The sequence below is a fragment of the Camellia sinensis genome, chromosome 5, assembly GCF_055761805.1.
Source record: "Camellia sinensis isolate YWXY chromosome 5, ASM5576180v1, whole genome shotgun sequence".
NCBI classification, from domain to species: Eukaryota; Viridiplantae; Streptophyta; class Magnoliopsida; order Ericales; family Theaceae; genus Camellia; species Camellia sinensis.
This window is the reverse complement of record NC_138965.1, coordinates 154,470,910-154,487,017: the sequence shown is the minus strand read 5'-3', so window position 1 is coordinate 154,487,017 and position 16,108 is coordinate 154,470,910. Positions and strand designations below refer to the sequence as shown.

The window sequence follows — 16,108 nt, the reverse complement described above, 5'->3', positions numbered from 1 at the left end:
CTCTAAGCACAATGATGAAGATATATACGTAATGCTCAAGTGCAATATATAGCCTAATAGAACGAGTAATTAAGTAGGTGTTTGACATGTATTAGAAAAAAAAAATATATATATATATATATTTTTGTATATATACATTAATTTGGGTCACATCAATTAACATCTATCAACATCTCATCTCTATTTTTCTACTCACTTTCTCAACTTTTTTACACATTTTTTTTTATAAAAAGTCAAAAAGTACACTTATTTAGAACATCACAAATCACCCATAAATTACTGTCACTTGTTATATGTTAAATGTCTGGATAAACTGTTAGGGTCTGTGTTTAATACTACAAATACAAAAGAAATTATTGAACTTCAACCATGAATAAAAAAAAAACTGGTAAACAAATATAATCATAAATCATTAATTTCATTTAACAATTCCTCTTAGATTTCAAAGTTAAGGCATTATTTAACCCATTTTTATTTAGTTAATCCTGGTGAGAATACATGCATCTCTGATAGGAATATGCTTCATGTTCCCCAAGTTTGTTTGGCTGCAATGAGAATAGAAAGCACACCATTAAAAATCAAAACTAAAACCAAAAAAAAAACACTACAAGAAAATACAGAATTGGCGACCACTTTTGCCGACTAAAAATATTTTGGCTGCCAAAAGTTGTGGAATTGGCGACCAAAAATTATGTTAGTCGGTAAAAGTACAATATTTAGCTACTAAATTTTTTTAGTCGGGGTATATTAATTTTTGGCTACTAAAAAAAAAATTAGTCGCTAAAAATCTCACAATTGGCAACTAAAAAAAAATTAGTCGCTAATTTTGCCACAATTGACGATTAAAAAAATATTTTTGTTGCTGTATATATAGTTTTGGCAACTAAAATAATTTAGTTGCTGAAACAAAAATAAAAATTTATTTTTTATCTTTTGCGACCAAAAGTTTGGTCGGCAAAACTTTAATTTCAGCGACTAAATAATATTTTGGTCGCGGTATATATAGTTTTGGCAACTAAAATATTTTCGTCGCTGAAAGAAAAATAAAAAATTATTTTTTGTCTTTTGCGACCAAAAGTTTGGTCGGCAAAACCTTAATTTCAGCTACTAAAAATTATTTTGGTCGCAGTATATATAGTTTTGGCAACTAAAATATTTTCATCGCCGAAAGAAAAATAAAAAATTATTTTTTATCTTTCGCGACCAAAAGTTTGGTCGGCAAAACCTTAATTTCAGCGACTAAAAATTATTTTGGTCGTGGTATATATAGTTTTGGCAACTAAAATATTTTAGCCGCTGAAAGAAAAATAAAAAATTATTTTTTATCTTTCGTGACCAAAATTTTGGTCGGCAAAACCTTAATTTCAGCGACTAAAAAATATTTTGGTCGCGATATATATAGTTTTGGCAACTAAAATATTTTCGTCGTTGAAAGAAAAATAAAAAATTATTTTTTATCTTTCGCGACCAAAAGTTTGGTCGGCAAAACTTTAATTTCACTGACTAAAAATTATTTTGGTCGCGGTATATATAGTTTTGGCAACTAAAATATTTTAGTCGCTGAAAGAAAAATAAAAAATTATTTTTTATCTTTCGGGACCAAAAGTTTGGTCGGCAAAACCTTAATTTCAGCGACTAAAAATTATTTTGGTCGCTGTATATATAGTTTTGGCAACTAAAATATTTTAGTCGCTGAAAGAAAAATAAAGAATTATTTTTTATCTTTCGCGACCAAAAGTTTGGTCGGCAAAACCTTAATTTCAGCGACTAAAAATTATTTTGGTCGCGGTATATATAGTTTTGGCAACTAAAATATTTTCATCGCTGAAAGAAAAATAAAAAATTATTTTTTATCTTTCGCGACCAAAAGTTTGGTCTGCAAAACTTTAATTTCAATGACTAAAAATTATTTTGGTCGCGGTATATATAGTTTTGGCAACTAAAATATTTTAGTCGCTGAAAGAAAAATAAAAAATTATTTTTTATCTTTCGCGACCAAAAGTTTGGTCGGCAAAACCTTAATTTCAGCGACTAAAAATTATTTTGGTCGCGGTATATATAGTTTTGGCAACTAAAATATTTTCGTCACTGAAATAAAAATAAAAAATTATTTTTTATCTTTCGCGACCAAAAGTTTGGTCGGCAAAACCTTAATTTCAGCGACTAAAAATTATTTTGGTCGTGGTATATATAGTTTTGGCAACTAAAATATTTTCGTCGCTGAAAGAAAAATAAAAATTTTCTTTCACTCATCACTCTTTCTCTCTCTTTTTATCTATCTGTCTCTTTTTTTCTCTCTGTGTCTCTATCTCTGTCTCTCTTTTCTTTCTTTCTCTCACTCATCGCTCTTCTCTGTCTGTCTGTCTCTCTTTTCTTTCTTTCTCTGACTCATCACTCTTCTCTATCTCTCTCTCTGTGTCTCTCGCTCATCTCTCTTTTCTCTATCTCTCTCATCTCTCGTCTCTCTCTGTCTCTCTTCTCTTTATCTCTCTCACTCATCTCTCCCTGTATCTCTCTCGTTTATCTTTTTCGCTCTTTTTCTCTCTCTCTCTCTCTCTTTGTCTGTCTCTTTTCACCCATTTTTTCATCTTCCTCTCCCTATTCTCTTTCTCTCTCTTACTCATCACTCTTCTCTCTCTGTCTGTTTGTCTATCTGTCTGTCTGTCTGTCTCTCTCTCTGTGTCTCTCACTCATTTATCTCTTCTCTCATTTCTCTATCTCTCTCTGTCTCTCTGTCTCTTTCGTTCATCTCTGTTGTCTCTATCTCTCTTGCTCATCTCTCTCTTATTTCTATTTCTCTCTCTCTGTCTCTCTCGTTCATCTCTCTTCTCTCTCTCTGTCTCTCTTGTTCATCTCTCTTCTCTCTATGTCTCTCTCGCTCATCTCTCTTATCTCTCTCTCTCTCTCTATCTATCTCGTTCATCTCTCTTCTCTCTCTGTCTCTTTTTCTGACTCTCACTCTCTATCTCTTTCTCTCTTTGTCTCTCTTTTTTTTTTCTCTCTCTCACTCATCACTTTTCTCTATCTGTCTGTCTTTGTCTCTGTCTTTGTCTCTCGCTCATCTCTCTTCGCTCTATCTCTCTCATCTATCTTCTCTCTATCTCTCTCTCTGTCTTTCCTACTCATCTTTTTGCTCTCTTTATCTCTCTCTTTTTCTATGTCTTTCTCCCGATCATCTCTTTTCGCTCTCTTTCTCTCTCTTTGTCTATCTCTTACTCATCTCTTGTTTCTCTCTGTCTCTGTCTCTATCTCTTTCTCTTTCCTACTCTGTCTCTGTCTCTGTCTCTCTCTCTCTCTCTCTCTCTCTCTTTTCTCTCTCCATCTCTTTCGTCCATCTCTCTTCTCTCTATCTGTCTTGTTCATCTCTCTTCTTGAGCTCTCTCGCATCTCTCTCTCATCTCTCTTCTCTCTCTGTCTCTCTCGTTCATCTCTTTTCTCTCTATCTCTCTCTGTCTCTCTCGTTCATCTCTCTGTCTCTCTCGCTCATATCTCTTCTCTCTATCTCTCTCTCTGTCGCTCTCGTTCATCTCTCTGTTTCTCTCGTTCATCTCTCATCTCTTTCTGTCTCTTTTTCTGTCTCTCACTCTCTATCTCTTTCTCTCTTTGTCTCTCACTCTCTCTCTGTCTCTCTCGCACTTATCACTCTTCTCTCTCTCTTTCTCTCTCTATTATTTATTATTATAATTTTACTTTTTATTTATTATCATTTTGAAGGGATTTTTAAATTAATTTGGTGAGGAACTCTAGAGGGATTTCAAACACACTAAAATGAGTTAGGGCTTAAACACGTCTCTCTCTCTCTCTCTCCCATCGATTCTCTTACGTCTTTGTCTCTCTCATTCCATCACTCTCTCTTTCTCTTCATCCATTTTGTCATCTTCCTCTCTCTTTTACTTATCACTCTTTTCTGTCTGTCTGTCTGTCTCTTCCTCCCTGTGTCTCTCACTTATCTATGTCTTTTCTCATATATTTTCTCTCTCTGTCTGTTTCGTTCATCTCTCTTCTCTCTATCTCTCTTGCTCATCTCTCTCTTCTCGCTCTCTCTCATCTCTCTTTCTCTCTCTATCTCTCTCGCTCATCTCATTTCTCTTTATCTCTCTCTCTGTCTCTCTCGTTCATCTCTCTTCTTTCTATGTCTCTCTCGTTCATCTCTCTTCTCTCAATGTCTCTCTCGCTCATCTCTCTTCTCTCTGTCTCTCTCATTCATCTCTCCTCTCTCTTTGTCTTTTTTTCTGTCTCTCACTCTCTATCTCTTTCTCTCTTTGTTTCTCTATCTCTCTCTCACTCTCTACTACTACTATTACCTCTCCTCTACCACCGCCACTCTATCTCTTTTACCACTACCACAACTTTACCACTAATCTCCTTCGCCATCACTACCACCAGCACCTCATATCCACCACCTTCACCACTACTGTCGCTTCCTCTCCTCTACCACAAAAAATTAGTTCTTGATTTTTAGTATAAAAAAAAAATGGACCACAAAAAAATATTTTTAATTGACCATAAAAAATTAATTTTATTTTAACGAAAATTATTTTTCATTGAAATATTATCCCTACTTCTACCAAATAAAAAAAAATTCATTAAAAAAAAATGAAACAAATTTTCCTCATTTTTTTCACTAACCCGCCCGCCCAAACTTATTTCCCCCCTTTTTACCGTCTTTCCCCCCCTTTTTTCATTTTCTTTCAAGTTTGTAGAGCCCTGTTTCGAAACAACACGTCTCTCTCTCTCTCTCTCTCTCTCTCTCTCACGGAGGCGAGCGACGAGCGGCGAATTTTTGTTCAAGTTATGAGCTCCGAAGCTGCTTCTTCAAAGCTTCTTCACCAATTGCTGGGACCAGAAAATGTGCAGCGTTGGTGTCTGGGTTGTCCTCTGTTACTTCACCAACGATTTCGTCATTCAATGAGGTTCCAATAAGCTCAATCTCTGTTTTTCTTTGTTAAAAAATGGTTTTGATTTTTGGGTTTTTGTTTTTTTGTGCGATTCTGATTTCTATCTATGTGGGTTTTCTTTGTAGTTGATTGAGTCTTTGATTAATCGAGTTGACTTGTCGGAATCAGAGGCCAAGGCGTCTCTGGATTTTCTTTTGCATGAAGCTAATGAAGCGTTGATCAGTGTCTTTCTTGTTCTGTTGAGAGCAAAAGGAGAAACTTATGAAGAAGTGTGCTCTCTCTCTCTCTCTATATATATATACACACACACACACTTTCTATATTACTATATGCACACAACTCAGCTAGTGTCACTCATTTTCTGATATACCCAAATTGTTCTAAAGGGAGATATCTTTTGTCTTTTTTGCCATAGGCGAATTGAAACCTCGATACACATTTTTCTGCTTCACGATTTTGTTAGATCAATTTGGCTTGGTTCTCAGCTTGGTCTATTAACTTACACAATCCAGACATCTTCTTTATTCTATTGGTTGGGTTTTTGTTTAATTTTGCCTTCAATTGCAAGCCTAAACAATTGGATATTCTACTCCAAATTTCTTGCATTTTGTGGACCATTTTGGATGGTAGGAATAAAATTGTATTTGATTTGAAAAAGCTTTGTCCCCTGCAAGTTACGCTTTAAGCGAAAATCCTTTACTCTTCCTTTCACAAGCACACACTGTCTCTGCCTCTGCTCATATTCCCTCTGCTCGCCAACTTTCAGTTGAACCTTCCATTTAACCCTCTTTTGCATTCAAGCCATTGCTGCTGTCAAATGGGCCCAAGAGCAGTCTTTTGTAAATGTTAACATCATTACAGAATCTCACTAGATGGTAGCTGGTTGATCTCACAAGCTCTCCGTTTGGCTAGTTTTGCTGCTTTTTCAAGAATTCATGCAGAAAGCAATACTTCCTTCCCTTTTGATAATGGATGAAGAGGCATTTAGCTATGGAAGCTTAGCTATGGAAGTTTAGCCTTTCTTGTTCTGTATGTAACTGTTCAAGTTTCTTATTTAAATCGCGCATAACTTTAGAACAGTTTCTTGTTGACATACAGCAAACTGGAAAGGGGTGACCGGATTGAGCTTCTTGTTGACCAAAACAGCAACAATGCAAGACAGTGCTTTTCATTTTAAGAAACAGTCTAGGCGCCTCAGCCGTGCTCTTTGGATGAAAAATGCCAAGCTCTTGTAAGCACTGGTCCCTTGCTATTAAGTTAGACCTTTTTTTTTCCCCCTAAACAGTGTTACATGGCCAAATTAGACATTTGGGTTCTTTAATCTTTTTATAATGTTTGATGAAGAAAAACACCACCTTTGATAGTAAAGAAAATTTTCTAGCTTCTTGCATTGATTTGAGATAGAAATCCTTCCATTTAATTTCAAGTAAATTCCTACGTAATGACAACATATTATGCCATAATATTACCCACTATTGACTATACAATGTATTTAAATGTTCAAGATGTGTCCACATACTCATACCAAAGTTTTGGATATGTGCATATATATTCTTTTATCCTAACATACAATAGGTTTTTGGGAGGTTCAACACTTAGACACACACCCTGGTCTGATACTCATACCAGAATTAAACAAAATATGTAATGAAGTGGATAATCATCTTAAGCCCAACGAAAATAAAAAGGGAAAACAAAGAGGTCAATCATTGTGAAAGTAGAGAAGGCACTATGATGGGCATGGGAGAAGGCACCCTGCTCTGACATATCTTTGGGTTTTTCTTATTTCACGCACATAAACTTGTGTTTTTGTCTTACGACAGGGCCTTGTCGACATGCTTGATTGTTGTGCTTCTGTACATAATAATTGCTGCTTCTTGTGGAGGAATCACTCTACCATCCTGCAAATCATAATGTCCAGCTTTGTAACTTTCAATTTTTGCTGAGGACATGTGCACATGATTTTAGAAGTGACGCTCATCACATTATACTTGAAGAGTGCCTTAGCTGTTTCATGGTTCAGATTTCCAAGGAGTGTTTGGAACTATATTCTCTCTCAAAGGTAGCGCAAATTATTCCGTTGATTCTTGCGTTGTGTTTCATTCGATGTGTGCTTATTGCAGGGAGCTTGATGAATATTTATGATATTATTGTAGATCATCTCTGTATTTTTAAATGGTCATTTTTAAAACACAATTAAAAACTTACACAAGCAGCCCAACACTGGTCATTTTCTAAACTATGATATCATTACATTTGAAAATGGTCATCTTTAGTCGTTAGTTTGAAGCTGATAACTATTGCTCTATTTGATCAACCTATCTGTCTAGATGCCCTTTTTGAATTTTTCCCCCCCAATAAATTTTATGTGCTAGAAGCTCAATTTAATGATATAATGTTTTGCTAGATGGACTCTCTACCATTTGAATGCTGTTGGAATTTTGACTTCTTTAGATGATTACTTGAAGTCTTATTATATACACAATTAAGAAAACAAAAAAAAAAGGCCCAATTAGTACACATTAATGTGTCTTTAAATAACCATAATTTAGATATTTAGGAGATATTGTAGGATAATCCAAAAAACTAGGAAACTAATATAACGTTATAAACTTATTCCTAAAAAAATGCAAATATCAAATAAAATAAATTAAATAAATCAAATACAATTTTAAAATTACAAAATAACAGTCCAAAGGGATATGAAGCTTGTTCCTCACAAAATTGTGAATAAAGATGGAAAGCCTTGTATCGAAGTTAAGATTAAGGATGCAAAGCCCAAGGTATTTAGCCCTGAGAAGGTCAGTGCTATGATTCTAATTAAGATAAAGGAGACTGTGAGGCATTCCTTGGGAAGAAATTCAATTAAGGATGCTGTTGTCACAGTTGTTGGTGAGTAGAACTCTTCTAAATTACTACTATTATTCTCCACTCTTCCAAGGATGCTGTGGTATTCCCTTTTACTTTTTTTTTTTGCAACCTGTAGCCTACTTTAATGATGCCCAAAGGCAAGCTATCAAGGATGCTGGTATTATTGCTGGGCTGAATGTTGCTAGAATTTTAAATGAACCATCTGCTGCAGCTATTGCCTATGGATTCGACAGTAAAGGTGGTGGGAAGAACATCCTTGCGTTCGACCTTGGTGGTGGCACATAAAAAGTTAGACAATTTATTTTTTATTTTTTTAGCACAACAAAGCTATTGCAAATCTCAAACTGTCATGATGATACATTTGATGGACTATATAATCAAATAGCACCAAGCAAGGATCCACTAGTAACAGAAGGGTTTAGAGTGTCTGGTCGATTTGTTGCCATTAGAACTTTGATGTTCCCTCGAGCATCAAATCCATCAAGCTGATTCATAATTTCAAGCATAGTGCGCTGAACCTCATTGTCTCCACCCACACCATCATCAAAACGTGCACCTCCTATGGGATCTAGTTTATCAAAAAACATGATACAAGATTTTTTGGAACGTGCCATCTGAAATAGTTCACGAACCAGACGGGCACCCTCCCTAACATATTTCTTAACAAGTTCACTTCCAATAACACGGATGAAACACGCATTAGTTCTATTAGCCACAGCTCTAGCTAAAAGTCTTACCGGTACCAGGTGGACCATAGCATAGAACACCCTTAGGAGGGTCGATTCTGAGGTTCACAAACTTTTCAGGATCATTCCTTTGAAGTAACTACATAAGGAGAAACAAATAAACCATAAACAAAGAAAAAGAAAAGAAAAGAAACAAAAAAAAAACAGAGAAAACCATAAATAAGAGGAAGATTGTTTTCAACACTGTAGTAGTCTTCTATGTCTGTCTGTGCTTGTCAAGCTTGATTGTGTTTGCCATAACCATATATGAACCTTGCACTTTTCTCTGTGTAAACATGAGTCTCATTCTCCAATTTGTTAATACCCATTTCAAATTTGTAATTAGCAGCTTATACTCTGAAATTGATAATTTAATTACCTGAAATGAGTTAGACATTTTGATTTGAACTTACGATTCTCTGAAATTGATAATTTAATTACCCATTTCAAATATTTTCATTAAAAAAAAACCTAACATTATTTCTCATTTTCTTTGGTATAGATGGATGATGGGTGATCTCGTGCACGAAGCTAAATTGTACAAGACTACTTGGCAGTATAAGCATTTTTGGGAGGATTAAATATTTTTGGATGGATGTGTATGGATAACAAATATTAGTAGTTTTATTTGTTGATAGCTGCGCATGGATAACAAATAGTTATGTTTCAAATTGTTATGCTAGATGGATGTGACTTGTGAATGAAAACTTAGAATAGTTGTATTGTGTCGAATGTTAATGAATTATGTATTGTGTCGAATATTAATGATTCAGTTGATTTGAATGATGCTTTAAAATTATAGGTTTATTATGGATTGAATGAATTATTAGGAATTACAGGTGTATTGTTTTCTTGCTTTTGGCGACCAATTTATTAGTCGCGACAAATAAATAATTTTTTTTCGCAAAAAATGACAATTGCCGACCAAGAGTTTTGGTCGCAAAAAATACATCTATTGCCGACCAAAACAACACTTGGTCATGGAATCTCACTTTTGCCGACCAAAAGTTTTGGTCGCGAAAAGTAACAAATGGCGACCAAATTTTTTGGTCGTAGAAACTATTATTTAGCAACGAAGAAGTTTTGGTCGTGGAATGTAATTTTTGCCGACCAATTTTGTTGGTCGTTGAAAGTAATGTTTGCCGACCAAATTAGCGACTAACATGTATGGTTGTTGAATGTAATTTTTGCCAACCAAAGTCTTTTCGCGACTAAATAGGTTAGTCGCGATAATTATATGTTTAGCGACCAACAATTTAGTCGCCAAATAGAACGTTTTGCCGACTAAAAATCTTTTTAGTCACTAATTACTTTCCGCGACCCTCAATTGGCGACCAAAAAAATTGGTCGGGAATATGTTTTGCCGACCAAAAATGGACTTTTAGCGACCAATTGTTTGGTCGGCAAATGTGTTAATTCTTGTAGTGAAAAGGGTAAACATTTATTAAAATAAAAAATGAAAAATTCGTTGAGGCCATATTTGAAGCTTCAATTAATACCATGGAAGCGATTAAAAGCTTGTTTGGTTGCTGTAATAAATGTGCAGTGAGTGAACTTAGTTATTTTCTTCCCTAAGCCTAAGGGTCAACAATAATATAACGTTGACCAAATTTAGATGACTAATAAACAAAATTTTTATGCAAAACATTATATATAATTATGTGACTTTATGTTATCCTTCTCATTTCAAAATAAAAACACCCATTATTATAACTTAAAATTGCAAAAATGAGACTATCACGTGATTATGTATGATTTTATGTATAACATATTTTCAATTTTTATATCAAATTTTAAATACCACTTGATGTATGATCAATACATTGTTTTAATGGAACCCACTTTAAATTATTTTACCAATGCATTGACGACATTTTACATAATGTCCAAAATGAGATATTATGAATTACACTTGAAATGAATACCACTCGTAAATTTTAAATATTTTTTAATTAAAAATTCTTATTATGTAACATTGTTGATCAAATTTAGATTGCACAATTTTCGAGTAAACTTAAAAAAATGCATGAATGGTTGGGATGGATTGAGACAAACCTTGTTGTGAAAGAGCCCAATTGTTGTCAACTCCAACATGCCAAGAAAAGTACCCAAGCAATCCCTGTTGCTTAGCATATGAAACCTTGGCTGTGATACTCTGGATATCATCATATCTGTTACATTCAATGTATAAAGAGAGAAATACAGAGAGAATAAATGTATCTATTGATATTATTGATATTGATTGTTATATTGTATGTACATTATATAGGCGATGTGGGTGGAGAGTGGAGTAGGTGTAGGTGTAGTGGAGTAAGTGGAGTAGGTGGAGTAGGTGTAGGTGTAGTGGAGTAGGTGGAGTATGTGGGTTTACATTAACAGCCCCCCTCAAACTCAAGGAGGATAGGAACTAACCAACTTGAGGTTGAAGAGAGTAACAAAACAGGAAAGTAAACTGACAAATAAAATAAAATAGGATAGGAGACACTGTATGGTTGTGTCAAATCGTTGTTGAAGACACGGTATGGTCGTGTCGGACCGTTGTAGCAGGACAGTTTACGAGGTCATGCCGAACCGATGTAGCAGACACTGTGTGGTCGTGTCAAACCGTTGTTGTAGAAGCGAATCGGAATAAATGTCGGGACAGTTTACGGGGTCATGTCGGACCGTTGTAGAAGCTGACCGGAATCAATGTCGGGACAGTTTATGGGGTCATGTCGGACCGTTGTAGAAGCTTGTGGTGGTGCACCAAGGGGGCGACTTAGGGAGTGCGCCATGGGGTGGCTTGGGTGGTTCCCATGGTGTGTAACCATGCTCACCATGATACATGATATATGTATAACCCCCCCTCAAACTCAAATAGGTGTGAAGATAGAAACCTATTTGAGGTTGAAACAAAGGGAGTGATAAAGCTGACCGTTGTAGAAGACACTGTATGAGTGTGTAGATAGGCTGCCCAAAAGATATACATGTAGATAGATATATCGTGCCCTCAAAAGGTGTGCCCAATCTTTCAAAAGGCGTGCCATCAAAAGGCGTGCCCAATCCATAAAAAGATGTGCCGGACATGATGGCGAGGCGCGTGACTACCTTGGCTTGCGCGCCTGTTTTGTCGTCTGGCGTCAAGTGGCGCGCGATGCGCGTATCTGCCTTGGCTATTTAACCAAGACGGAGGCTGAGGCAGAGGCAGAGACAAAAAACTGCTAAAAAACCTCTGAACCTCTGTTGCCTAGAAAATGGCCTCGTCTTCCCGTGGTCTGCTCACTCTCTTTCCCGACCTCAACGAGTCAACAAGAGAGATAACTGGTGCGGTGGCCCGTGAACCTCAACCAAACACCTCTGGTTTTGCTCCGTTGAACTTTCCGATGCGGTCTGTGGAGCAAAAAATGGCAGTGCAAACTGATATTGAGGCCAATCAGTATACTTTGAAGTCATGTGTAGAGACCATGACGGCGGTCACAAACTTGTCACACCGGCTGCAGAGTAGGACAAATGAGGTGCAGCAGTTAAACGCCCAACTGGCTCTGCTCCAGCGCATGTATAAGGATGCGCGAGCAGAGATAAATGTGCTAAAGGCGGAAAACAAGGAGCTGAAGCGGAAGGCCACCGTGATGTTCCGATTTGGAGGGCCGCCATATGCTGCAGTGGAGGAGCAGGAGGGAGTGAACATGCTCGGCGGCGTGGGAAACACGGAGGCAGCACCAGCAAGGGCCGTCCAGGACGGAGGGAAGAAGAAAAGACCGGCGGCAAAGTAGAGAAGGGAAAAATCCCACTGGGGATGTGGGTGTGTTGTTTTTGTTTGTTTGTTGGTTGGTTTGTTTTTTTTTTTTTGTTTTTTTGTTTTTTTGTTTTTTTGTTTTTGTTTTTGTTTTTTTTTTTTTTTTGTGGTGTAAAATTGGGATCAGGGTGGATCCCTGAGATGAATAAAATATGATGTATTGTGCAAATTTGTAAATTGTTTGAGGTTTTTGGTTTTTTTTGTTTTTGTTTTGTGTTGTAATAGAAAAAAAAGAAAGAGAAAAGAAAATAAAGAAAGCGGAGATGTGAGGGAGTCGGTGAGTGGGGTGCAAAAGGGAAGATTGGTTTAAAAATAAAAAAGAGGGCATGGTGGGATGTGAAAGATGTTGTTTTGGTGGGAGAGATGATTATGTTTAAAAAAAAAAAAGACACCCCCATCGTGAGCCTCCACAGATGAATCAGAAGGGGTCCCACGGTCAAGACCCATCAACCCATTAACCAATGCCGAAAGAAGACACTGTCATGGTGTTGGCTTCAGAAGAAAAAAAAAAAAAAAGAGGTATGAGTTTATGCAAAAGTTGACATAGTGGGAGAAAATATAATAAACATATACATAGATATATATTAAAATAAAATTACGTTGAGTGAAGCATGAGTGCCGATTATGATAATGGGGCCATGGAGAGAGAGAGAGAGAGATTTTGGTCTCGGCTAGAGAGAGAGAGAGTGTGAGAACTTGTGTGTGTGTTTGTTGTCATGCATGGGTGCGTTGGTGATGCTGGGTGTGTGAGTTGTTGCTGTCCATGGCTGGACTGCCGTGAGTGAGATGTATGTGTGTCTCCTCTTTTCTTTCCCGTGTGTATGTATCTCAAGCTGTGTGTGTGTCTGGGCCTAAAGAGAGAGAGAGTGCCGTGTGAGGGTGTGTGTCTTCTCCCCCTCTAACCCGTGTGTCTATGTGTGTTTGTGCTGGGTGTGTTGTGTGCATGGGTCTCTAGAGAGAGAGAGAGATGGCCATGATTGGCCAGGTTGCCGGAGGAGGACGTACTGAAAAGCCCATGCTGAGGAGATGAAGAACAGCAGAACCAAGAGGAGAATCTATTGCTGGAGATTATGGAGTTCAATGGGATCTCTGGGTGTTGGAGCTCCGGCGAGGGTTCCGAAATGTGTTTTCCGTCGGACTGTCGCCGCCGGAATCCATGGTATGAGAGAGAATAACAGTTTAGGAAGAGAGAGTGATATCGGTTTGGGGTGTTGGATTAGTGTAAGGTTCGGCCTGAGAAGAACATGAAGCAGCCAAGGTGAGTGAGGCTATCGGTGATGATGGCCCGGTTGTGGAGTTGCAGCGGTGATGGCTTGACAGTGGAGTAGTTGGTGGTGAAGTGTTGTTGAAGAATCTGTCATTGAAGAAGAAATTAGGGAAATTTGGGTTTGTCCGGCGGGCGGCCAAGGCGAGATTGCCGCCCGCTGGTGAAACAAAATTACTAGGTTCTTAACCTAGCTCTGATACCATGTTACATTCAATGTATAAAGAGAGAAATACAGAGAGAATAAATGTATCTATTGATATTATTGATATTGATTGTTATATTGTATGTACATTATATAGGCGATGTGGGTGGAGAGTGGAGTAGGTGTAGGTGTAGTGGAGTAGGTGGAGTAGGTGGAGTATGTGGGTTTACATTAACAATATCCTATCCATGTTGTTCCAGAATAACAATAATCCGAAACAACACTAGAATTGTACACAGTTGTGGCCTGGTTCTGGGTTATGAAGGCCTTGATCTAATTATAACCCATTGCCCCCTCATCCGATCCGACCGGCCCGCTAGATGGAGCCTTAAACCCATGATTATCAGCATTCACAAGTTTCCATGCATATCCGAAAAATGGCATACCAAACACCATCTTCTTTGGGCTTAGCCCGGCCTGAATCCATGACTTGATCCCATAACTTCCACTGACTGAACCCGACGGCGGGTCGAATCGCGCTGCTGGCGGGTTGGTCACGTTGGACCATGTGGGCCCATAGAAGTCATACGCCATTAAATTGACCCAATCACAGCTATTTGCAATAGACTGAATTGGATAATTCACCCCATTAACAGTTGATGCATAATTGACCGCTGCTGTCAACAATAGGGCCGGTTTTTCGGTAGCGGTCGCCTCAGCCATCACCGCAGACCGCCACTCGTTGAAGAGGAGGCCGAAATTGTTTATTTCGGAAGCGGATTGCGGGTATTCCCAATCAAGGTCAAGGCCTAGAAAGCCATAAGACCTAGCTAGCCCGATGGAAGAGTCAATGAAGGTTTTTCGAGTGGCGGATTGGCTAGCCATGGAAGCAAAGGCGGTTCGGTCAGACTTTCCGCCACCGATGGAGAGGAGGGTTTTGACAGAAGGGTTTTTGAGTTGGACAGTGCTTGTGAATTGGGAAAATGGGGCATTGTTTGAGGGGGAAACTATAACTTGGTTGGTTGTGGAACTTAGGTTAGCAAATGCACAAAATAGGTGAGTGAAGAGAGTGGAGTCTATGTCTGAGGCTAGAAAACCACTCTCTGGGAACCAATATGAAGCTTCAACAACAGTTTGGGCTGATGAGAAATGGAGTTGGAGAAAGAGAAGAGGGCAAATTAAGAGGCAAAGAAGGGTCTTGTAAGCCATTGGAGAGGAGTGACTTTTCTTTCTTGGCTTAAGTCGTTTGCAGTTGTACAACTTATACGCTCCGTTTGAAATTGATAATGAGGTGGTTACTTATTATCTTTGTGTTTGTTTTGGGAAAAGGGATTCGTAATCTCCTCTAGATTATGAATTCCTTACGGGGAATTCGGATGGATTTTTAGCATTTGGTATTAGAAAAATAATACATAGGATTATTTTTTTATTATTATTATTTTTTTATTTTTTACACATTGGATATTTTTTTTTTGAACATTAATGTTTAATTTTTAAAAAAATTATGCAAATAATCCCTATAGTTTACACGATGTGCCAATTTGGTCATTGTACTTTCAATTTGCTCGATTTTGCTCTTTAATTTAACGAATTGTGTCATTTTAGTCTAATAAATAATGGTTGTTAAGTTAATTTAACAGAAAATTAAACAATGTGTCAATTTGGTCCATATATTTTTCACAATGTGTCAATTTAGTCCCTGTCAAAATCGAGAAAATTGAAACTACAAGGACTAAATTGACACATCGTGTAAAGTACGGGGACTAAATTGACACATTGTTTGACTTTTTATTAAATTAACTTAACAACCGTTATTTATTGGACTAAAATGACGCAATTCGTTAAATTAAGGGGCAAAATCGAGCAAATTAAAACTACAGAGACCAAATTGACATATCGTGTAAACTATAGGGACTATTTGCGTAATTTACCCATAATTTTTTATATTTTATTTAAGTAAAAATTATTGTTTTATTTGTTTTATTTTTTTCTAGAAATTTTGTATTTTTTTATATGTTGGGAATTTTTTTTATACCTTAATGTTTAATGTTTTTTTATTTTAAATTTTTTTTATATAAAAATAATTTAACAATATCTACATTAACAACTATCATAAAAATAAATACAATTTTATTTAATCCCTTCACTAACAATCTCCTCCTTATAAATCCCCTCACTATAAATCTTTTCCATTTTACCTTTAAAAACAAACGAGCCATATAACTTTAAAATACAACAAATAAACAGCAATATTATTTTACATGATATTATCAATTAATAAAAAATTACAAACGAAATTAGACGAAACGCAAGTAGGATGAAAAATCAGCGGGATTACTTGGTTGGGTTAGTGGAAGATAAATGATGTCCGCTAATCTAATTTACAATATTTTATTGGTGGGTAATTTTTCGTAAGATGGTCTTGGAAGC

General features: G+C 36.8%; 1 protein-coding gene across 1 annotated transcript; it reads right to left on the bottom strand.

Moving 5' to 3' along the window:
- Positions 1-399: 399 nt before the first annotated feature.
- On the bottom strand, positions 400-14,933 carry LOC114314739 (class V chitinase). Its single transcript, XM_082870233.1, has 3 exons — positions 13,921-14,933; positions 10,550-10,666; positions 400-545 (listed from the first exon to the last, which is right to left on the bottom strand). Exon 1 carries the CDS (start codon positions 14,885-14,887, stop codon positions 14,012-14,014), a length of 876 nt encoding a protein of 291 aa, XP_082726359.1. The 5' UTR covers positions 14,888-14,933; the 3' UTR covers positions 400-545; positions 10,550-10,666; positions 13,921-14,011.
- Between the last annotated feature and the right edge of the window lie 1,175 nt (positions 14,934-16,108).

Excerpts from the sequence above, each read along its gene's own strand:
- LOC114314739 (XM_082870233.1), bottom strand. The coding sequence starts at position 14,887 with ATGGCTTACAAGACCCTTCTTTGCCTCTTAATTTGCCCTCTTCTCTTT.